Consider the following 24,987-nt stretch of genomic DNA (forward strand, 5'->3'; position numbering starts at 1 on the left):
TGTGGGAAGTGCAATGTAAATGCAATTCACTCTAATGCAAAAGCTTCCTTCGTTGCAAACATAACAACACAAATAGTGAACTCAAGTGTAAACTACAAGAATCATGGAGCAATTTCAAGCAAGAATGTTGAACGTTCAGTGCAAGAAGGAGAGGGTGATTTTATAGTCTTCTTTGTCACTTTCTGGATACAAATGCAGAATTTTTATTAGAATTGTAGAATGGTTAGAATGCCAGGCAAGTGCCAGGATTCTGCAAGAACAGTGTAGCTAGCCCCAAGCCCTAACATCATCCCCATACCCCTGCAATTATTTTCCTTTCAGGTGCTTACCCGAATCCTTTCTGAAAACCACAAATAAATCTGATTCCACTAACCTGTCAGATCATTAACACTTCTCATGTAGAAGAGATTTTCTGCATCACATTTTATACCTTAGCATTTAACATTTGCTTTCTCTGCTTCTGATGCTTCTTTCAATGGAAATGTTTTTTCTCTATTTAGACCTCCAAGATTTTGAACAAGCTATCATTCTTCACTCCAACCATCTAGGGAGAACAAATTCACTTTCTTGGATCTCACAATGTAACTGAAGCTCTTGATCTCTGGAAACATAATTGTAAAACTTCTTCTGCCCTTCCTGAAAGTACTTACAATTTTCTTAAGTATCATCTCCACAACTAGGCACAATATCACAGTGGAAGTCAAACCAATGTTTTATAAAAGTTCACCTACTTGCTTTTGCCCTATGACTCTATTGGTGGGACCAATAGAGTTTGCGCAGAGTATTCCGAGTTTAATAAGTAAGGGAAATTTTATATCTATTGTAATCTATAAAAAAAAAGATGGTGGTGCGAGCATGGTAGGGAATGTTAGGCCTTCTGACCCTGTATGCTCCAGGCCAGCCGCATCCTTCCCTCACTCTCTCTCTCCTTGTCCATCTTTTTCTTTTACTAGGAATCTAAAGTGGCATCAGAGGGTTGACAGCAGCAGCGTAGCAGGATTGAGGACTCCTGGCTTTGGTAAGCCCGCAGCTGGACTCAAAGCTTGATGCCTGGAGCAGGACTGTGGTAGGTCCACAAAGGGGTCTCAGTGGGTCATAGAAGTGAGGCCTTGCGTGGTCTGCCTGAAGGACTGTAATGCTGAGCTTTTTTTTCTAATTTATTCCTTAGATTTTTGTACCCTAGGCACTTTTGTAACTGAGATGGTGCCATAAGTGGCGGCTTGGTAAACTTTACACTGAACTCAACGTGAGTACATTTCCCAAAGAATCGGATTCTAATTCTAAATAACCTCATTTGCTGTTTCATTTCATTTTATCTTTCATGCTTAACATTTAACTGAAATTTACTGTTTAAATTCTAAATTTAAATTCTATGCAGAAATATACAGATGTTTCCAAATGGACAGCAGCTGAACTTCGCTGATTAAGAAATCAAGAGTTCAGAAACTGAAAACAACAAAGACTGGAAATCAGAGCAGGTCAAACAGCATCCATGAAGAGGGAGCAATGTTGAGTCTAGATGACTCTTTATCATAACAATTCAAAGATATTATGTTCCTGTTAGAGCAAAGGGTATGGCTAAGCAGAGAACAACGGATGAACAAAGATATTGAGGTCAATAAGAAAGAATCATGTATTAGATAGAGTCAACTGCGATCAAATGAATCACTTGAAGAGTATAAAGTGTGTAGGGGCACTCTTAATTGGGAAATCAGGAGGGCAAAGAAGGGATATGAAATAACCTTGACAGATAAAGATAATCCAAACAGCTTCTACAAGTACATTAAGAGCAAATGAGCAATAAGAGAGAGAATGGAGCCCCTTAAAGATCAACAAGGTCATCGATGTGTTGAGCCTCAGGAAATGGGAAAGATGTTAAATCATTTCTTCATATCAGTTTTTACTGTGGAGAAAGAAATGGGAGCCAGAGAACTCAAATATTTTGAAAATAATTTGAAAAATTCACATTCAAGAAGAGGAAATACTGGAAGTCTTAGAAATATAAAGGTGGATAAAACTCTAGGACCTGATCAAATGCATCCCCGGATGTTGTGGGAAGTTAGAGAAGAAATTGCGAGGCTCTAGCAGAAATATTTGTTTTATCCATAACCACAGGTAACACGCTGGAAGACTGGAGGGTGGCTAACGTTGTACCTTTACTTAAGAAAAGCTGTAAGGAGAAGTCTGGAAACTATAGACATGTGAACCTGTTATCAATAGTAGGTAAGTTGTTGATTCTGAAGGATAGGGTTTACATGCATTTGCAGAGGTGAGGACCGATTAGTCCAGGGGTAGTCAGCGTGGTTTTGTGCAAGGGAGATCATGTCTCACAATCTTGATTGAGTTTTTAAGAGGACGTAACCAAAAAGATTATGAGGGCAGAGCAGCAGACATTATTTACATGGAGGTTGAGCTGAAGACACTGTAAGACATCAGGGAGAGCGCAACACCCTATTTTGTAACAAGAGACTGTAACATACTCTAGGATAGTTTCTTCTGAATTGGTCAGCGCAGCTGAAGCAGATCAGGGGATCCAGAGAGCAGTAATGCAATAGCCTCAGCCTTTGCGACTGTTCACTAGATTTGAGGTTCTTTCATCATTGTTCGGATGAGAGCGAGGAATGCAAAGTGGATGGGTTAACTAGCCTTGGCCACTGTGCTTTAGGAAACCATTCAAGTCAGGATAGCATAAATGGATGTAGTGGTAGTATGGCACTGTATACAGAGGAGGATTGATAGTATTGACAGCAACAGGAATGAGAGTTCAAAAGACTGCATTGCTTGTCCAGTATCCAGAGTTTAGGACATCTGCTCAAGAGTGGAGAGGAACTTGCACTTACACACAATCAAGTCTCTTAGTCCCAATGACATCCATCAGAACAGGAAAGAGGTTCAATTTAGTCAGTACAAGAATTTAGTTATTTACTTGGGAAGCAGAACCTCAAAAGGTACTAGACTGCTGTAGACTGCTCCCTGAACAATGTGTAAATTGGCATAATACCAATAAGATTAGAGAAATGAACACATGACTCAAAAGACTGGGATAGGAGAAGTGGATTTGGTTTGTGGGGTACTGACACCACTACTGGGGAAAGTGGGGATTCTCCAGTTTGGACTGTCCATACCTAAACTTTGCTGGGACTAGTGTTCTGTGAAACAACATAACTAGGGAAATGGAGGGGATGTTAAACTAAATTGTGTGGGCAAGCAATCAAATTTGAAAACATGGGATAAACCGAACAGTAAAGCTAAGGTAAGAGAGAAAGGTTTTAATAAAAACGATAAACATAATAAATTGTAAACTGTAACATTAAGTGAGAAGGAATACAAATCGAGCAGTAAACCAATAGGTAAAGTGAGAGAGTACCAAAATAATAAAAGGATAAAACTAAAATCTCAGAATTCGCATTCAAAACAAGTGAACCAATAAAAGTTTTTTAAAATCTGACACCCATTACTGAGACATGAGACTAAGATAGGACGACATAAATTGCTACCTGGATACTGAAGGGTATATGACATTTCGGAAGGACAAGGTGCTAGGAAAAGGTGGAGGGGTAACCCTCTTAGTTAATGATGGTATTAGAGCAATAATCTTCTACGTAGAGAAGGTAAAAAATGTTCAAGATATTACAATAGGAGGCAAAGGGTTTTCTTTTTCAGTTAGATAAGCCATATTGTGATCTTGCTGCACTATTCAACTAACTCCACTAACTAAACTGGAAACTCATGTTAATCTATAAAACTGCTTTGTGAAAGTTTTTTTAAATAGTGTTGGGATCAGTTGTATTCAAAATTAATTATAGAATCCCTACAGTGCGGAAAGAGGCCATAAAGAATGAGACAAGCACACAAGGGGCTGTAGAGGTTAGTTCATTACCTATATTAAGCAGAGATAGATTTTAAACAGTAACAGAATCAAGAATTATGGGGAAAAGGCAGGAAAGTGGAGTTGAGGATTAAGAGATCAGCCATGAACTCATTGAAGGGCAGAGCAGACTGTCTTCTTGTCAAACACTGTTCAGGAAATAAAATGAGAGAATTGTTTAAATGTATGGAAACTTAGTCAATAATAAAAGACTGGCTAAATTTTCAGCTGACTTTTCATTAAAGTAGGATAGAATACCCAAGTTCCGATCAAGAATCTAACTATAAATGTTATTTCTTATTTTCAACGGTTGTGAATTTAATTGATCTTCACCTCTTATAAACTGTGCAATTCCAGCTGTTCTTAGGATCATCATATCCCAAGTTACTTTGCAGAGGAATAAATAAGGACAGCAAAAGATAACTGGGAAATGGAGATGGTGGTAGAGGGACAATCAAAAAAAGGCTTTGAAATGTTTAACAATGAAAAGAAGGGAACTTAGGCACGTAGTTTAGGAAGACAATTCCCGAGAACTGGGATGAGTGAAGTAATACCTCTCAAAGTGATATTCATAGAAGAGAATATTGCTCTTCATTGTCACAGGGTCAAAATCCTGAAACTCTCTTCCTAACAACACTGTGAATATCCTTCAAGATGGCAGCTTGCCACCATCACAACTAAGAATGGACAATAAGTGACAGTTTAGCCAACAATGCTCGGATTCCATGAATAGATACGAATACACAATAGACCAGGGTTAGACGAATCAATGAAGCACGATGAAACAGAAGGGTGGAAGTTGCCGAAGAAGTGAAGCCATGGAAGTTACAGAAGATGAAAACAAGGATGCTGAAATCAAAATGCTGAGATTCAACATGCCAATGTCATTCATTAAAGACGGGAGCTTCAGGCAACTAAACAGTAGTACCATTTTGTCAAACAGGGTAGTCAAATTTTTGGGATCTTTAATTAGGCCTTGAACAAAACAATATTCAGTGAAAGATAGTATATTGACCAACCTGACAGAGATTGATTGAAGGCACTAAGGTCCTGAGTAGTGTTTGGGGCATCATTGATGAATTTCATGTCACTTAGTTCAGTTAAGAGATCAACTTTTCTTACAGCCTTGACATTGCTTACCAGGGCTTTACTGCAAAGGTTTTTATCATCACTGCAGAAGATAAAACACATATTAGCAAAAGGCTTTGTCCACAGAGACACTGTTATGGAATATTTTTGGAATTGGTTTCAAGTAATTGATTAAATAATGAGCATATTTTTTATTCACAACATCCCATCCACTACCCCCCCCCCCCGCAAAAGGCAGACTTCAGAAATATGATGCAAGTTCATAACACTTTGTTACATGGAAATTCTGCTGGCAGCCTGTACACTGTGAACATTGTCATGACAGGGCACACTGTTCCAAGGGGTTACAATGTTTGGTACCATCGAGCAATAGGAGCAGGGCTTGTTTCAAGGTTTTCAAAAGGTCACTAAGGGCAATTCAAAGGCTACAGGCAGTTGGAGAAGAAAAGGACAGATACAGAAACAAGCTCCATGCTGAAAAGTACTGTTTAGCTGAACTGCTGAAAAGGCAACTGAACATAGTTCCTGTAGTTGGAAACAAAGTGAAAAGTCAAAAGCTGTTTGATATTACGGTTTGATGCTCTATTATGAGTCTGGGTTTTTCAGACTGCTTAAGGAAAGGCAAAGTCATGAACTGCCTTCAGGTGACTTCAAAATAACACTATTATACATCATTGCTATATACTGCTATATATGTTATACAGGGACACACTAGGTTCTGATTTATACTTACACTACGAAAGAATTAATCTCGTGTTCACACCCATTTTGTAGTCTGTGTTTCTTCCAAAGAGTCACGCTCTGGTGTGTCTTAGACTCTCCAAAGTTCTACTGTGTTCCAACTCTATCCTCACTGTGCTAGTTATACCCATTGATGTGTGGCTCATCACTGCAAGGATGCTGCAGGGTCCTGAAGGCCTTACACAACACCTCTCAAGTTCCCACCTTCACCCCGCCTCATAAACACTTACAGTTACAAACATTCTCAAATGAGCCAATTTAGATTACCTTTTATCACATTAATTATACATAGTTCTCATGTTTTCAATTCCTTTTTAAGTCTTTGACTTAATTCATCTGTATTGATAAGTAGTTAAGGAAAGTCTACAACATGTTACAGAAATATTTGAGGTAAAGTTGGTTCTCTTTCTTTATTTTTGTTGACTTTCATTAGATTAGAGATTGAATCATTCTGGCTGAAAGAATTTGGTGATGTAATTGTCAGAACATATGAGAACTTTGAGCTGGTTATATTTCTACTCCATTACTAAAGTCAAATACGATTGTCAGCCTAGCAACAACAGTATTAGCCCATCCATGTGTTGCTGCACTTCATCTGAAGGTAGTCCCCTGTAGTATTGACTTATTCAAAGGTCAGTTCTAAAATAGGAATGTATCTCTTGGATTTGAAACAATTTGATTTGTTCCTTTGTATATTCTTCAAACTGCAAAATGTCTTCAAGAAGTGACCTCTTTCTCTACAATGTGGACACATGACAGAAGACTGGACACTATTGTCTTCATTGATGTGGGGTTCTGGAACTAAATGTGATAAGATACTATGGTATGAGATTGCTTCGGGTTTCCTATAGATGTTACTATATGCTATATGTTTTTGCGATGAGAGGTCTGATTCCTCTAGTCAGAATTCCAAATCAGCTTTAAGTAGTCAACACACACTGTAGAAAGTTCTGCATTATATTTAACTTTTGTTGTATTATGGTTCTTGAACAGTTTCTAAACTCTATAACCACAGTACTTCGATTGTTTGTTCAACATTTAGATCTTGTTTGATTAAAGAAACCCAAAAACTCAATTACCTAAGGTTTCAATTGACAATTCTATCGTAAATGAGCATCCATTCTAAGTTTCCATAGTTACAGACTCAGACAGTGCATATCGGTCATGAATGAAATTATCTACAGATGGTCCTGCAAGATGAAATCCACTACTGAAGCATGACTTTATCACTGTTGTATTTGTTCTAAAGTGAAATATTGATCAAAAGTGAAGGGTGTCAAACAAGTTGCTTCTGATTGATCTGTTGCTTGTTCTACAAATAATCTGACATCCTTCCCACGCAGTAGAGAAGGGTGCTAACCTGTGCTGCATTTGACTTAGTTTCCAATGCTGAAACTGATCAAAATCTTAGGTAGTGTGCTTTCCAAATCTGTCAATTCACTCATCTATCAACTGGATCTCCAAGCTTAATTTTTTTTTCTGGTGGAAAAATTGACTGTGAATTTCTTTTGTACTATTTGATTTTTGATAGGCATTTGAACGTGTTGATTGTTTTTTCAATTTGGCAAAAATATAGTTCGGCGTTTTTCTACACTCATTTTGTCATGTTGATTCAGAGCTTTTGATTAATTTGCTTTTGTAAGATTATTCTATAAGTACAGGTAGACAAGCCTTTATCCAAAATCCCGAAATCTGAAAAGCTTCAAAGTCCAAAGGTTTTTTGTGAAGGTTTTTTCTCATTAACAAGATTGCTTGGCATGCAAACAGTTAACATCCAAGGAGCAGGAGAATCCACGTTTCAGGCATGAGACCTTCTTCAGGAATGAGGAAAGTGTGTCCAGCAGGCTAAGATAAAAGGTAGGGAGGAGGGACTTGGGGGACGGGCGTTGGAAATGCGATAGATGGAAGGAGGTCAAGGTGAGGGCGATAGGCCGGAGTAGGGGTGGGGGCAGAGAGGTCAGGAAGAAGATTGCAGGTTAGGAAGGCGGTGCCGAGTTTGAGGGATTTGACTGAGACAAGGTGGGGGGAGGGGAAATGAGTAAACTGGAGAAATCTGAGTTCATCCCTTGTGGTTGGAGGGTTCCTAGGCGGAAGATGAGGCGTTCTTCCTCCAACCGTCGTGTTGCTATGGTCTGGCGATGGAGGAGTCCAAGGACCTACATTTCCTTGGTGGAGTGGGAGGGGGAGTTGAAGTGTTGAGCCACGCTCAGATTTCTCCAGTTTCCTCATTTCCCCTCCCCCCACCTTGTCTCAGTCAAATCCCTCAAACTCAGCACCGCCTTCCTAATCTGCAATCTTCTTCCTGACCTCTCCGCCCCCACCCTGGCCGATCACCCTCACCTTGACCTCCTTCCACCTATCGCATTTCCAACGCCCCTCCCCAAGTCCCTCCTCCCTACCTTTTATCTTAGCCTGCTGGACACACTTTCCTCATTCCTGAAGAAATGCTCATGCCTGAAACGTCGATTCTCCTGCTCCTTGAATGCTGCCTGACCTGCTGCGCTTTTCCAGCAACACATTTTCAGCTCTGATCTCCAGCATCTGCAGTCCTCACTTTCTCCATGCAAACAGTTAACGCAAGTTGACACCTACTCGATGCGTGTCACTCAAATGTGACATGTGGGGGCGTGGTTCAATTTTGTTTCAGGGCCTGTTTTACTCACAGCAAGTCTATTCCTCAAAGATTTTTTCAAATTTTACCATTAAACTGCTACTTATTCTGAAATTCAAAAAGTTCTGAATTTCGAAAACCAGCTGGTCCTGAGCATTTCAGATAAAGGATTGTGCACCTGTACTAAGACTGAAAGTGATTAAAATTTCAGCTGCTTTTATGTTATTTTGAAGTAACATTCAACTTTCCTTTACACATATGGTATCTACATATAAATGAATAGAAATATTCTTTTTCTAGGTAGCTGAAGAATTTTCCAAAGATCTGTTGATAGGTCTTCAGCAGTGACTTTAATCAATAATATTTAACTATTTTTGACGATATCAAAAAGTTGGCTGTTTGACAGCATCGGTACCGATTTTTTCTGCATTCAAGATATTTTCAAACCAAATTCGAATATGACATGATCAAATCTGCACTTTTCTCTTTCTCATGTTGCTTACATTTTAACACTAAAATTGATAAAATTTCTTAGTTGCCTAATGAAACTTGGACTTGTCATTCAAACCATCAAAAAATAAGCACTCACTAACCTCACTGTCTCATCATTATTCGTGTTTTTTTTCCATTTTTAAATCAGTTTTCTTTAAGGCTATACCTTAAGAATTATCTTAACTTGCTGTTGTTAACTTTATTATTGAATAAGTTTAGAAATATTAATTCACTGTTAGAACTGTTGACTGTGCCCCTCAGCTTATTTTTTCATTGCGGAACAAATGCTTTGTCCCTTCCTTCAAGGGATCAAATTTGCTGAAAAATCAGTCTCTTTTTACAAATACTATATTTGGATTTCTCCCGCGCTGCTAGTGGGCTTTTACTGATCTCAATACTTTTTAAAAGGTTTATTTCCCCAATGAAAGCCCGTAAAAGGCATTTTTGAGACTGTGTTGTGGTGGTTTCTCTACAGAATTTCTGTTCAGAGATATTTCCTCCACAGCTGCTCAGTTCTCCACCTTTCCAGGCTGCAAATTGGCATTAAAGGTGAAGAGGATTTTTTGAAATAATGCTTTCTGAATTTTTCTCTTCTCTACACTGTGACAGATCCGTTTCATAACCTTTGCTGCTGCCATGATTTTCTAGGCCATGAATCCTAAAGCTACCACCATCTCTTATCGTGTGGTTGGATGTAACATTGAGTTTGGGTTCTGGACTGGCTGGTCAATAAGAAAGCAAAATCAAGAACTGTCTTCACACTTGGACTTCAAAGTAACACTACTTATTACACATTAATATTAAGAACTGCTATACACGGCAATCATACATATAGCATGCTCTTATAGATAAAAGAAGCTAGGAACTAAACTATCTTCTTCATGCATTCATGTTCAAGTTGAAGGCTGTAATGCTTCCAGAGAGTCACTCACTGATATGTCATGCAGAGTCCCTAAGGTTCTAGGGATCTCTAACTCCACTCTCACTGCTATTTATACTCAGTGATGCACAACTCCAGAACATCATCACAAGTTTGTTCCAAGCTCCTGGGGAAAAAAAAGTCCACAGACAGTACCAGCCCATGAAAAGCTGGACTTGTGCATATAAGCACGTATTGAAGTGTAATTTTTAAGAAACCAGGAGAACATGGTTTCAGGAAAGAAAGGTCAACCAGCAGAGCATGATCAGTCAATGACGGATTGGATTTTGAGGAAGTTCTGAAGTTAAATCCTCAAAAGAAAAAAAAAATGTGAGAATCTATTGCAAAGTTTCATGAGCTTGGAGGACCCACAGTGTCATTAACATCTGGGGGGAGCTTGATGACAAATTCATGGGAACTGTCTTGACCATGTTTTGTATTTCAGGTGCTTTGTGAGGTGCTTGACCAAAGTGTGTCCATTATTCATATTTATTTCAGGTTAATTTTGAAGCTTGGAATAAAGTCTTGCATGTATGTCTCTGTATTATAGATTGTGTCACTATTCCAACTTTGTACAGAAAAGTTTATTGCTGTTTGTACAAAACCATGGAATCTTGTAGTTTTATTCTCTTTGGGAGTACTTGGTTCTCACATTTTGTCTTTTTTTTTCCCCCAAAGTATTTCCTGGTCAGACAGCAATATAAATTTGATGGTTTAGTTCGAGATCATAACTAATCTTAAAAACAAAAATGAAGTAGCAGTTGGCAACATGTCAGACTGAGCCAGAAGATGGAAGGTGTGTAAAATCGAGGTAGTTGTTGGCTTGTTGGGGATCACAGACAGCTGAAAATTACACTGAAGAGTTTACAACTGGGAGCTGCACTGATAAAAGAGTGGTTTAAAAAAAGCAAATAACCAACAGTAACTGAGATAGTGAGAGGCATACCTAGGACCTACAAATGGCCTAGAAAGTTGGCTGGGATGCTGATGAGAGTTTGCAAGCTCCAGTTGGTGGCATATACACAGCACATTAAAGATAATAAAACAATGGCACACATGAATGTTATTTGACAACAAGCCACATATTAGGGAAGAAGACCAAAAAGGCTTTAAAAGCATGTTAAAAGGAAGAAAGAATGGTTGACAGATTCATAAGAATCACAAAGCTTAGGGTTTAGACAGCTCAAGATACAGCTGAAATAAATGTAAAGTGTTAATAATACATGAGATTGTCAGATTCTCTAGTGCCAGACGTCTATCCAGATATAAGTGTTGTATAACAAATTAAAAAACAGAAAATATAGTGCTCTTACAGGAGAATGCCTACTGTCGATTCAAACTGTAAAGTGTATTCTGGGGAGCTGGAAAAGATTTTAGGATGGAGAGAAAGGTTCCCTTAATGTATGTATAACAAGTGCCAATTTGCTAAGTGGCAAGAGAGATTGGTGAAGTAAGTCAATAAGCCCTACTCAATGGACATGAAATTAGACTTCATAGCAGTTATTGTGGGTGCTGCTCAGGGACAAATATGCATCGATGTACAAGCACCTCTTATGCCACAAACCGTGCCAAATTTACTTGGTGGAGAGATTAGCACATTTGCAGACTTCCAGGGATTGGTCTAGTGGGCATTGAGACATCAATCTCAATATATCATTGGTGTGAGAACAGATGGTGTCATTTTGGAGTTTACAATTCCAGCCAATACCCTCTTGACTTCACACCAGTGAACACGCACCTAATAAGAGTAAGGACAATCTGTAAGAGCTATTTAAAGGACTCATCAACTCGCTACAAGTTAGTTGGTGGTTCAATTCCTTCTGGGTGTTGATGTGATTATATAGTGTTTGGTGTAAGGGCTCTTGTGGTCTACTGGTACTGTCCCTACCTCTGAAACAGAAATCCTCAGCTCAACACTCACTCCAGAAGCATGTAAGAACATCATTTAACAAGTCGATTAGAAAATATCTATCGTCTTTTCAAGTTGTAAAAATCTACTAGGACTTTACTGGTCAGAGCATTTGGTACAGGAGTTGGGAGGTAATGTTGCAGCTCTGCAGGACAGTGGTTAGGCCACTTTTGGAATATTGCAATTCTGGTCTCCTTCCAATTGGAAAGATGTTGTGAAACTTTAAAGGGTTCAGAAAAGATTTACAAGGATGTTGCCAGGGTTGGAGGATTTGAGCTATAGGAAGATGTTGTATAGGCTGCAGCTGTTTTACCTGGTGTGTCGGAGGCTGAGGGGTGACCTCCTGGACGTTTATAAAATCATGAGGGGCGTGGATAGGATAAATGGACAAAGTCTTTTCCCTGGAGTGGGGGAGTCCAGAACTAGAGGGCGTAGATTTAGGGTGAGGGAAAAGATATAAAAGGGGCCTAAAGGGCAATGTTTTCATGCAGAGGGTGGTACATGTATGGAATGAGCTACCAGCAGAAGTGGTGAAGGCTGGTACAATTGCAACATTTAAAAGGCATCTGGATAGGTATATGAATAGGAAGGGTTTAGAGGGATATGGGCCAAGGACTGGCAAATGGGACTAGATTCATTTAGGATATTTGGTTGGCATGGACGGGTTGGACCAAAGGGTCTGTTTCCATGCTGTACATCTCTATGACTGGCACAGCAGGTGCTGAGAGAATTTTCTCAACTTTAAGGTCTCTGCACAAAGTAATTGCAGAATAGGGTGCAGTCATAGCTCCATCCTAGGAATACAGCATGAAAGAAAGAATGAGCAGAGGCCATTTACAGTATCTCTCCCCAGAGAGATTTTCTCAGGATGCTGGGGTGTGGGGAGGACGACTCTTGGGAAGGCCATGCTTGGTCAGGGTGTTAAGGGAGCAATTCTACTCCTTGACCATAAATGAGGAACAAACAATGTGAGAGAGACATTAACACTTCAAGATGGATGTTTTCTCTTCTAAAATCTGTCATCTACTGCAGGCATGACTGCAAAGGTTGAGAAATCAATCATGCTGATTCATTTATATGCATCAGATTCTTTCCAGACTTGAATTGGAGCTAGATATAACATCTTGCAATTTGTCAATGAGCATTGTGTAACCTGTTCAGGGTACAGCTGTCAGGATTAAATAGCTGACAGTTTGAAAAAATTGCAAGACGTGAGGCTTTCAAAAGTGAAAAAATGCAATCATGCATATAAATGTTAGATAAGAGACATAATTAATAGACATTGTTGATATTAGAATAATGGGGGCGTGGCAAATTGAGCAATGGTGTAGTTCTGTGATGTGGCATTTGAAGATACTGACGGAATATTGTGCCGCACTGCACCTAGGTCTTTGGAGTTTGACTCCTGGCACAAATGTTAATAGCCATTTGTTTCAACTACCTTTGGATCAAGCATTTTGAGGGAATCCTACTACTGTGTAGAATCAGGACATCTCCACTCTTCTCTAGCTCCTTCATTCAGATCTACAATGCAGCACCTAAAAACTATGGAACCATTCTTTCGGATCACCGATGGCAAATTCTCTTCCTGTATGACACCCAAAAGATGTTGCAGTCACAATGTCGCTCTGTTGTGAGAGAAGCAGGCTATCTTTAAATAGCTGTAGGACAGCTATTTAATTTCAACCAACAAGCCAGGATTAGCCCCGCAGCATAACTTACCAACCCATTTTCAGCCCCTATTTATTTTACAACTGGTTAACAGTCTGTGAGTAATTACACTGACAATGAATTCTAGAGCACTATACCTGCACAGGAGGACATCTGCAGAAGGGTATAACTGCTGATACTGTAAACAACACTGTAATACACGGTCATCATTGTTTTCCTCACGTAAGCCACCTGTGCAGAAAATATTAAAAAGGTACCTTACATGTCAAATGACTATAAGTGACTTGTTTTTTGTTAGCAAAGTAGAATAAAAGAATTGAGCAAAACTTCACATGACTTTTGTTATTTTGACTTGTTAGAACACTGTTTCTCACTCAGCTTGCTTTCGATGCATGTGACCATAACAGTTTGAGGTTTTAAGAAAAAGCTTTTTAGGCAATGGTTTGCTTTCTCACTAATGCAACCAAAATCAGTGTGTCTAAGATGCAGCAACATTAACAGTATTTTAAAGTATTTACTTTAGATTTCACTATTTCAAAGCATATGCTGCAAACTTTTTTCTTCAACTTGGTTGCTTCTTTAGAATAAAGTGGTGAGCTGTCTTTTTGAATCACTGCAATCCATGAGGTGTTGGTACACCAAAGGTGTTTTTGGGAGGACACTGTAGGAATAATGAAGAAGTGGCAATATGATTCCAAGTCAGGAGAGTGTGGTCTTACAGATAGTGTGGTTCATATACATCTGGCACATTTGTTCTTCTAGGATGTTGAGGTTGCTGGTTTGGAAGATGATATCAAAGTTTCTTTTAAAAAGGTTTCTGAAATGCATCGTGTGGATGTAAAACATTGACAGGATTGTGAACCCAGGGTGGAGTGAATAATTGTAAGATAGATAATGGAATGATGATTAAACGGCTACTCTGTTCTGGATGTTGTCAAGCTTCTTAAGTGTTGGAGATACTGCACTCATCTAGGCATATGTAAAGGAGAGAATTCCATCACATTCCTGACTAGAATCTTGTAGATTGTAGACAGGATATGGGAAGTTACTTAGTGCAGAAATTCTAGCCTGTCACCTGTTCATGCAGTCACAATATTTTTAATAATAATGTAATTAAATTTCTGGTCATTAGTAACTGTCTCCCTGCCACCACCTCCCCCCTCCCCCCCCACCCCTCAACCTTAGCTGTTGCTCTCTGTCCACAGACCCTGCCAGATCTGCTGAGTTTCTCCAGCACTTTCTGTTTTTGCTTCAGATTTCCAGCACCCACAGTTCTTAGTTTTATCTGAGGGAGTGCGAGACTCTCAGAGAGGGTGACACTGATGGCATGCCGCACTGTCAGAAGGGACAGTACTGATGGAGTGCCACACTGTCAGAGGGGGCAGAGTGAGATGGAGTGGGGTGGGGGGGTGGGGGTAAGATAATGACAGTTACTAATGACCAGAAATGTAACTTTGTTTTTCATATAAATATGGTGCTGACAGGCTAGAACTTATGCAACAAGTAACTCCCTTCTTGACTCCCCAAGGCCTGTCTACAAGGCTGACAGTGTGGCGCTCCATCAGTACTGTCCCCTCCGAAAGATGGCACTCCTTCAGCACTGCCCCCTCTGATAGCGTGGCATCCCTTCAATACTCTCTCTGACAGTTTTACACTCCCTCAGATAAAACTAAAAATTGTGGGTGCTGGAAATGTGAAACAAAAACAGAACATGCTGGAGAAACTCAGCAGGTCTAGCAGTGTCTGTGGAGAGACAGAAACAGCTGAGTTGGTGGCGAGGGGGAATGTTTGGGGGTTGGCAGGTGGGGGAAGACAGTAACTAATGACCAGGAAGTTAACTACATTTATCATATAAATTTTGTGGCTGCATGAACAGGTGACAGGTTAGAAGTTATGCAACAAGTAACTCCCGTCCTGACTCCCCAAATCCTGTCGACAGATGTTAACAAGTGGGGATTTCATGATGGCAATGCCTTTGAACCTCAAGGGGAGATGGTTAGAATTTTTTTGCTGGAAACAGTTACAGCCTTACACTGCCAAGTAATATTTATGCCATATATCAACCCAAGCCTGAATGTTATCCAGGTCTTCCTGCACACAGGAACAGACTGCTTCAGTTTCTGAGGAGTTGCAAAAAGAACTGAACACCGTGCAATCATCAGTGAATTGAATATTTTGAAGGGAAAGTCATTAATGAAACTTCTGAAAATGGGTGGGCCGCTGACCTTGCCTTACTAAACTCTTGCAACAAATAAAATCTTGAGATGATGGCTCACCAACAACTGAGTATGAGTGCAATCAGGAGGGAATCCCCACCGATCCAACAAACTTAAATTTTTCCAGGATTTCACGATGGCAGTTAAATGCTGCCTTGATTTTAAAGGCAAACCTCTTCTCACAATGCTGGAGTTGAGCTTATGTTTAGACAGATGCTCTAATGAGATCAGGAGCTGAGTGTTCCTTGCAGAGCACAAACTGAGCATGAGCAATTTCTAGGTAAAGTTAACATACAATGCTGCAGTTCTCTAACTGTATGACCCGATTCATGGACTAATGTTGGACAAAGAACAAATGCAACTTAAGGCAAGGGGAGGAGAAGAGAACTGTACATGTCTATATGTATAACAATGGTTGATTAATCTCCAACAACCAGCTCAGTGTTTCTAATGATAGCTGCTAATATAAATGATATACATGTATTTTGTTCAGTGAAAAACTGAAATTCTCCATCACCAAATGGCTTGTGGCAATTACTGCTCACTGAAAACCATAAACCACACCAAGAAATAAAGTTGCATCTTGAAACAGTTTGAATTTTGTTCCTTGAGTCACAAATTAAAATCCCACTGAAATTACATTAAGGTCATAAACAAATACAATACTAATTAGAAGGTGATGACTTTGCAATCGTTTCCAATTTTAAAATTACGAGAAATATTTATGAACCACAAACAGGGATAGGTTGGGGTGCAATGGAAAGGGAGATAGTCTAATTAATGAATGAACATCAAAGAACAATAAAGACAACAAGTAAGCTACAACATATAATGAGACTAGAAAAAATATTATTTCATAATAGCTTCAATTCTATGGATTCTGAATTTATTTTAACATTTTCACCTTAAACTATACAATTGTGGAATATGTAATTGTGGAAGATGAATTGAACACTTATTCTTATCCATATATATATATATATATATATAATTGGAGATGGCACATTCACTCAATAGTATCCTTTAAATTTTCAATGTTAAATCAGGTCTACACCCACTTTTTACAAAAATTATGTCCCAGGATGTGGGCAGTGCTGGTTAGGTCAATCATTATTACCACCCTGAAAAGCTGCCCTGAGAAGCTGATGGTGATCTGCCTTCTTGAACCACTGCAGTCTACTGGGGGCTGCAGGAAGTAGGATTGGGAGCTTAGGAGATGTGTTACACACCGTTGAATTCCTAGTTTCTGAGCTGTTGTTGTGACTATAGTATTATACAGCTGCTCCAGCTCAATTTCTGGTCAATATTAGCTTCTAGGCTATTGATAATCGGCATTAGAAATGATATCAATTGTAATTGCTGCAGATACCTAGGAGCAGTTCTATAACAGAACTTTACATCTGTATAAGTTACTGTTTCAAGTCACTGGTTAGCACTTATATTGTCCCACACAAATCATACTCATTTTCTAAAGGTGTCTGATCCACTATTTGCAATTAGCAATTGAAATTTCCAGTACCTAAAGTAAAAATTCAAGTAATATTTTAAATAATGACAAACTTCACAAACCTAATTAAGATGTTTTTGTCTCTTTGATTATCTTAACATAGAATATAGAGGAGTACAACACAGTACAGGCCCTTCAGCCCCTGATGTTATGCTGACCTTTTATCTACTCTAAGATCAAACTAACCTACATACCTTCATTTTACTATCATCCATGTGCCTATCCAAGAGTTGCTTAAATGTCCCTAATGTATCTGACTCTACTATCACTGCTGGTAGTGCATTCCATGCACCAACCACTCTCTGTGTAAAGAACTGATTTCTGACCTCTCCTGTAAACCTTACTTCAATCACCTTAACATTATGCCCCCCTATGATAGCCATTTTTGGTCTGGGGAAAAGTCTCTGGGTATTCACTCTATCTATGCCTCTCAATACCTTTGCTCCAATGAGAAAAGCTCTAGCTCACTCAACCTTTTTTTGTAAGACATGCCCTCTAATCCAGGCAGCTTCCTGGCAAATCACTGCACCTTCTCTAAACCTTCCACATCCTTCCTATAAAGAGGCGACCGGAACTGAACGCAACATTCCAAATGCTCAGTTATAAAGGTCTAACCAGAGCTTTATAGAGCTGCAGCATAACCTTGTGGCTCTTAAACTCAATTCCCCTGCTAATAAAAGCCAACATATCATACATCTTCTTAACAACCCTATCAACTTGGGTGGTAACTTTAAAGGATCTATGGACATGGACCCCAAGATGTTCCTCCACTCTGCCAAGAATCCTGCCTTTAACCCTGTAGTCTGCTTTCAAATTAGACCTTCCAAAATGAATCACTTCACACTTTTCCAGGTTGAATTCCATCTGCCACTTCTCAGTATCCTGTCAATGCCCCATTGCAACCTACAACAGCCCTCCACACTATCCACAACTTCACCAACCTTAGAGTCATTGGCAAACTTACTAACCCACCCTTGCACTTCCTCATCTCAGTCATTTATAAAAACCACAAAGGGCAGAGGTCCCAGAACAGATGATTATGGAACATCACTGGTCACAAAGCTCCAGACTGAATACTTTCCATCTACTACCACTCTCTGTCTTCTATGGGCCAGCCAATTCTGTATCCAGACAGCCAAATTTCCCATATCCCATGCCTCATTACTTTCTGAATGAGCCTACCATGCAAACCTTTTCAAACGCCTTGCTAATATCCATATACACCATATTCACCGTTTTACCTTCAATGTGTTTTGTTACATCCTCAAAGAATTCAATAAGGCTTGTGAGGCATGACCTGTTCTTCACAAAGCCACGCTGACTATTTCTAATCAAGCTGTGCTTTTCCAAATAATCATTAATCCTGTCTCTCAGGATAAATTTGCCCACCACCGACATAAGACTGACTGGTCTGTAATTGCCAGGGTTATCCCTATTCCTTTTCTTGAACAAGGGAATAACATTTGCCCTCCTCCAATCATTTGGTACTACTCCAATGGACAGTGGACAATGAAGATGCAAAGATCATCGCCAAAGGCACAGTAGTCTCTTCCCTCACTTCCCATGGAAATCTTGGGTATATCCCATCTGGCCCAGGGGACTTATCTATCCTCATGTTTTTCAAAATTTCCAGCACATCCTCCTTGATATCAACCTGTTTGAGTGTATCAGCCTGTTTCACACTGTCCTCACAAACAACAAGATCCCTCTCACTAGTGAATACTGAAGCAAAATATTCATTAAGGACATCCCCTACCTTTTCCAACTCTAGGCACAAGTGCCCTCCACTATCCCTGACCAGCCCTACCCTCACTCTGGCCATCCTCCAGTTCCTCACATAGGTGTAGAACGTCTTGGCGTTTTCCTTAATCCTACCTGCCAAGACTTTTTCATGCCTTTGAGCTCTCCTAAGACTATTCTTCAGTTCCTTCCTGGCTACCATATAACCCTCTAGAGCTCTGTCTGATCCTTGCATCCTCAACCTTAAGAAAGCTTCCTTCTTCCTCTTAACTAGATGTCCCACATCTCTTGTCATCCAAGGTTCCTTCATCCTACCATCCTTGCCTCAGTGCAATAAACCTATCCAGCATTTGCAGCAAGTTCTCCCTAAACAACCTCCACATTTCTATCGTGCTTTTCCCTGAGAATATCTGCTCCTAATTTATGCTCCACAGTTCCTGCCTAATAGCATTATAATTCTCCCTCTCCTAATTAAATACTTTCCCATGCCATCTGCTCCAATCCCTCTCTATGACTATAGTAAAGGTCAAGGAGTTGTAACCACTATCACCAAAATTCTCTCCTACTGAGAGACCTGACACCTGACCTGTTCATTGCCAAGCACCAAATCCAATATGGCCTCCCCTCTAGTAGGCCTATGTAGATATTGAGTCAGGAATCCTTCCTCGAGACACGAGACAATTTCTGCTCCATCCAAACTATTTGCACTAAAGGAGGTTCCAATCAATATTAGGAAAGTTGAAGTCACCCATGACAACAACGCTGTTACTTCAGCACCTTTCCAAAATCTGTCTCACAATCTGCTCTTCTGTGTCTCTCTTGCGATTGCTGAAACTCCCAATAAAGTGATTGCTCCTTTCCTGTTTTGGACTTCTACCCATACTAACTCAATAGAAACCCTCCCACGATTGGTCCCCGCCTCCAACCGTATCCAAAGCAGGATAACAATTATTGAAACGAACGGCCACAGGGAATCGGTGCACTGAGTGCCTATTCCCTTCCTTTCTCCTGACGGTGACCCAGCTACCTTTACCCTGTAACTCAGTTGTCACGACCTCCTCATAATTCCTCTCTATCACTCCTCAGCCTCCCTCTTCATTAACATTTTTACCTAATGTCCCAGTGTTTCTGAAAAGGCGAGGTTTGAGCTTGATATTTTTGTCCAAAGCTTGAAGTCTGAGCAGGTTCTGTGAATCTGATTCCTTCAGACACATCAGCTGTATTCATTCAACATTTTCTTCAAATGTTGTTTTCAACATTACTTTATGGAAAATATTAAAAATAGTAAACTTTAAATTAAATATGTTTATTTAAAACAAATTAGTTGGGAAGAAGAGAAAAATTAGAAAGATTACTCACCAATCAAAGCTTTTTTGTGTTGAAAATTACATTAAGCTAAGAAATTAAGAGACAGTGTGAACAAATGAAGATGCTATTCCACTCTATTTCACTTAAAAAAATTAGTTCCTGATGAAATCTACAAGTTAGTTTACAATTACAAATAGGATTCTCCTACCTGGAAAAGTATCCCAATGGTGCCCTTCCATTTATACCAACTAATTACATTTAGTTTACAGGGCCTGCAGCTAAAATGGAGTTGAGATTTAATATTCCAGTTTACCACCACATCAGGCTCCAAGTTATTGACTACGTCCCCTGCCTTCAACACCAGAATTCCAAACAAACTCATCTCTAAGCTCTGAGACTTTAGTCTTGACTCCCCGTTACTGAATCTTCAAAATCCTGACCCATAGACCACAATCAGTAAGAATAGGGAACAACACCTCCTCCATCATAATCCTCAACACCCATGTCCTACGAGCCTGTATTCTCAAACCCCGATTTATATTCCTTATACATTCATGACTCTGTCCCAGCTCCATCTGCAAGTTTGCTGCTGACACCACCATTGCAGGTCAGATCTCAAACAATGATGAGGCAGAATACAAGAATACAGGAAGGAGATTGAGTGCTTAGCTGCATGGTATAAAGACAACAAACTCTCCAGCAACATCAATAAAACAAAGGAGCTAGTCATTGACTTTAGGAAGTGGAGGGGAGGGAATGTCCCTGTCTGCATCAAGAGATGGAAATGATCAAGAGTGTCAAGTTCCTGGGAGTGATGATCACTAACAATCTGTCCTGGTTCACACATGTCAACGCATGGTCAAGAAAGCACAATGACATCTTTACTTCCTCAGAGGGCTAAGGAAATTCAGCATGCCCACAAGGAGTCTACTAATTTTTAAGGATGCTTTCTTTGGTGCATCTAATCTGGATGCATCACAGCGTGGCTTGCCCTTCTCAAAACCACAAGAAACTAGAGAGTCGCAAACACAACTCAGTTCAACATGCAAACGAGCCTTCCATCCATTGATTCCATCTAAACTGTCTCATGAAATGAACCATCATAATTGAAGACCCCTCTCACCCTTTATACTTTGTTCCACCCTCTTCCATAGGGCAGAAGATATGAAAGTTTGAATACATTACAAATAGATTCAAGATCAGCTTTTTCCCTGCTATTATCAAACTTTTGAACAGACATCTAAAATGTTAATTCTGATCTCTGTCTCTCTCTGCACCTTCTTGGTGGCTGCAACGCTGCATTCTGTTCTGCTCCCCTGATCCACTTTGTATAGTACGATCTGCCTGCATGGCACACAAAACAACACTTTTCACTCTACCTTGGTACATGTGACAACGATAAATTAATCAATCAATCATCGATCACAGCGCTTGTTATTTCCTGGCACTTGCACTATTCCTTCAACTGCTTTTTGCCATAATGTTATTCCTTCTCTTCCCTCATCAATTTTTTAACTTTCCTTTCAGTAAAGTACTCCAGCTAATCACTTGCATTCATTCCCTACCCAATCCTTTTCTCTCTTATCTCCCCTTTGGCTTAACAGTTGCACATTTGCCCGATTCAGAAGGTTGTGGGCTGAAGACCATTCTATTACAATCCAGACTGACAATTCTCAATAACACCGATGACTGTACTATTGCAGAAGCTGTTTCTCAGATGATGGGAATGCAACAAAGAAGAAAAAAGGAAGACAAAAGATATCTTCTGACTTGCCAGAAGTAACAACACTGGGAATCTACTAGTAATCTGGTTAAAATGTTTGGTTGTCAGTGAGAAAGACAAGAGAACCTTACATTCACATTCTCAAAACATCCTGAAGTATGTCATAGCCAAGTAACTACTTTTGGAAATGTAGACACTGCTATCCTTGTAAAAATAAATTGAAGGAAATAGAAAAATAAAGTACAGCATGGATAATTTGAATTTAAGAGCTTCCATACAATTTGCAGTTTATTGGACTGTTGAAATTTCTAGCAAACTTATGCCACCTATAGTAACTATCATAAAATGCAACCATACGTGACTACTTTCAACTCCCTTGTGTTTTGTCGTAGACATACAAGACAAGCAAAACATTTCTCATTAAGTCAATACCTTATGAAAGACTTGCTCAAGTTAATTTTAAAAACCGCACTGGTAATAAAATAAATCAAATAAAAGTAAAAGAAAATATAGCTAAATCTGAACCTTACCTCAATTACTGTTTCTGGTTATATTCAAGTGTTACTCAAACAATAACAATTGCATTTCTTTTTTTAAAATTAATTCACAGGACGTGCGCATCACTGGCGAGATCAATATTTACCACCCATTTCTAAATACTCCTGAGAAGATCATAATGAACTGTTTTCTTGAATCACTGCTACCCATATCATGAAGTGTATTAGGGAGGGAGTTCCAGGATTTTGACCCCGCAATAGCAAAGGAACATTCTTTTTTAAGTTCTTAATGGGAATATGCTGTCCATGGAAGGGGAAGCTTTATTGCCCTTCTTTAATTACCCTTGAGAATATGGTTACAGCAGGATGGGAGGCAGTAGCCTCCCAGGCTCCATTTGGCAAATGGAGGATGTGACAACTTGGCATTGGAGCGTGAGTGGGCCATTCCTGTTGCGGCAGTCAGAGTTTTGTAACCAAGATGGTGCCAGAGAATGGCAACTTTGACCACTTTCACTTATACTCATGTATTCCTACACTTGAGAAAACACGATAATAAATTCTAATTCTAATCAATCACATGCCCTTGCCTTTTAAAGAATATCGTCATGGGATTTTCATTGCTTATAGGAACATTTATTAACTTTCCATCAGAATAATCAGGTCATCCCACAGCATTTTTTTTTAAAAACATAAGGATGGCATACAGCTTAGATGGAAACCTATAACGGACAGGTCCCCAGTCATCTGCTGCCATTCTTTTTGTAACAGTAGAGTTGTGGGTGTCAAAGGGCATTTGAAGAAGCCTTGCTGTAGGAAATCATGGAGACTGTATACAGTACAGGTGTATTGTGCCATTGGTGTAGGGAGGTGCTTAAATGGCGGATTGGGTGCTAATCAAGCAGGCTGCTTCGCCCTGAATGGTGCTGAGCTTCCTCAGTGTTAACTGGAGTGGTAATTAACCAGACAAGTGGAGAATATTACATCACACTCTTGATCTCTGCCTTGTATATGGTAGAATTAATATGTTAAAAGCCATAGGGTATTAAAGAAACTTGAGCAAAATCTTTTCCCTTGACAGATGATGTAGGGCTTTCTTTTAAAATAGCTGAAAATGTGTTGCTAGAAAAGCACAGCAGGTCAGGCAGCCTCCAAGGAACGGGAGAATCAACGTTTCGGGCATGAGCCCTTCTTCAGGAATCCTGAAGAAGGGCTCATGCCCGAAACGTCGATTCTCCTACTCCTTGGATACTGCCTGACCAGCTGTGCTTTTCCAGCAACACATTTTCAGCTCTGATCTCCAGCATTTGCAGTCCTCACTTTCTCCTTTCTTTTAAAATAGGAAATCAAAATCTGCCCTTCATGACTGACTTAACATGAAGTCAGGTCAATCTTGTACACAGCTGTTGCATCAATTGTTCAGTAATTACTGTAAGATAACTTGAGGTATATGCGATTACTAACTTTGGTATTCTTCACATCAAAAATTCAAATCCATAATAAAAAAAATTCACATATTGTTGATCACAGTGTTTCTGATTACAGCCCTTTCCTGTTCATTATCCAATAATCCCTGCTGAGAGTGCTTGAATGGAAATAAGTGTCAGGTAAAGATACACTTAAACCTGACTTCTTTTCTCCCCCACAGTTGTAATCTGACAACATACACCATCATGGCTCAAACATTGAGAATGCCCTTTGGACAAGGTATCGGAACACGATGATGCCCATAGACCCATACACCAACAGTACTCCATGTGTTCAGAAGACAAATAAAAGAGGAAGAAAATTGATAGAACAAATTAAAAGTTCAAATACACTATTTATAAAACGATGCTGAGGTCCAATAAAGATCCTGTGGCACTGAAATAGGACGGTGATGATAAAGCAAAAAGAAAACAACAAAATTGAGAGTAAGACACGCGTAAAGAGTTTTAAAATGTGGCTATTTAACTGCATTTGTCATTCAGTAAACTGCACTCTAATATTAGACCTCTATCTCATACTTATTTGTTGGTGACCAGGAGTTGTCAAAGCGTATACACTCTGATTTAAAAGATCTCCAGAAATGACGGCACTCTATTAACTTACAGAACTTTTGAGCTGCCTGTTGCATAGACTGCCCCCATACATGCGGATGTCGACTTTTGAAGCAGGAATAAATGAACTGTACAGCAGGTATGGCTTTACGATTCACACCTCCGGACAGCCTTCCGTTTTTTAAGGAATCCAATTCCTGTAGAACGACCCATGGAATGACGATAATTGGGAAACCGACACCTGTAATTATAAAAGTATAACCGTACAATTGCATTGTTTACTAATTTCTTATTTGTTCTGTGTCTTATTTAGCTAACGCTTAGATAGTTAAGCTGTCATCAGAGAACCTATCCCATCATATCTATACAATTGAAGCTATTCAATTCAGTACAGGAGGTGGGAGGTCATGTTGCGGCTGTACAAGACACTGGTTAGGCCATTGCTGGAATAGTGTGTGCAATTCTGGTCTCCTTCCCATTGGAAAGTTGTTGTGAAACTTGAAAGAGTTCAGAAAAGATTTACAAGGATATTGCCAGGGTTGGAGGATTTGAGCTAAAGGGAGAGGTTGACTAAGATGTGGCTGCTTTCCCTAGATATATAATATATAATAATAATAATAACAATAACAATAACAACAACAATAATAATAAAGTAACACT

The 24,987-nt window shown here is 39.5% G+C and overlaps 1 protein-coding gene across 1 annotated transcript in view; it reads right to left on the reverse strand.

Annotated features, from left to right (window-relative positions):
* The window catches only part of swt1 (SWT1 RNA endoribonuclease homolog), a 139,160-nt gene that overhangs the window by 51,871 nt on the left and 62,302 nt on the right, over positions 1–24,987 (reverse strand). The window contains exons 9-11 of the mRNA XM_043699544.2: positions 24,380–24,568; positions 13,438–13,531; positions 4,888–5,039 (exon numbers count right to left, since the gene is read on the reverse strand). Of these exons, the coding sequence (XP_043555479.2) occupies positions 4,888–5,039; positions 13,438–13,531; positions 24,380–24,568 (435 nt within the window). The remainder of the gene's footprint in view (positions 1–4,887; positions 5,040–13,437; positions 13,532–24,379; positions 24,569–24,987) is intronic.

The sequence above is a fragment of the Chiloscyllium plagiosum genome, unplaced genomic scaffold (genome assembly GCF_037043375.1).
Source record: "Chiloscyllium plagiosum isolate Xiang-an unplaced genomic scaffold, Cpla_swu_hap1 HiC_scaffold_9, whole genome shotgun sequence".
In the NCBI taxonomy this organism is placed as follows: Eukaryota; Metazoa; Chordata; class Chondrichthyes; order Orectolobiformes; family Hemiscylliidae; genus Chiloscyllium; species Chiloscyllium plagiosum.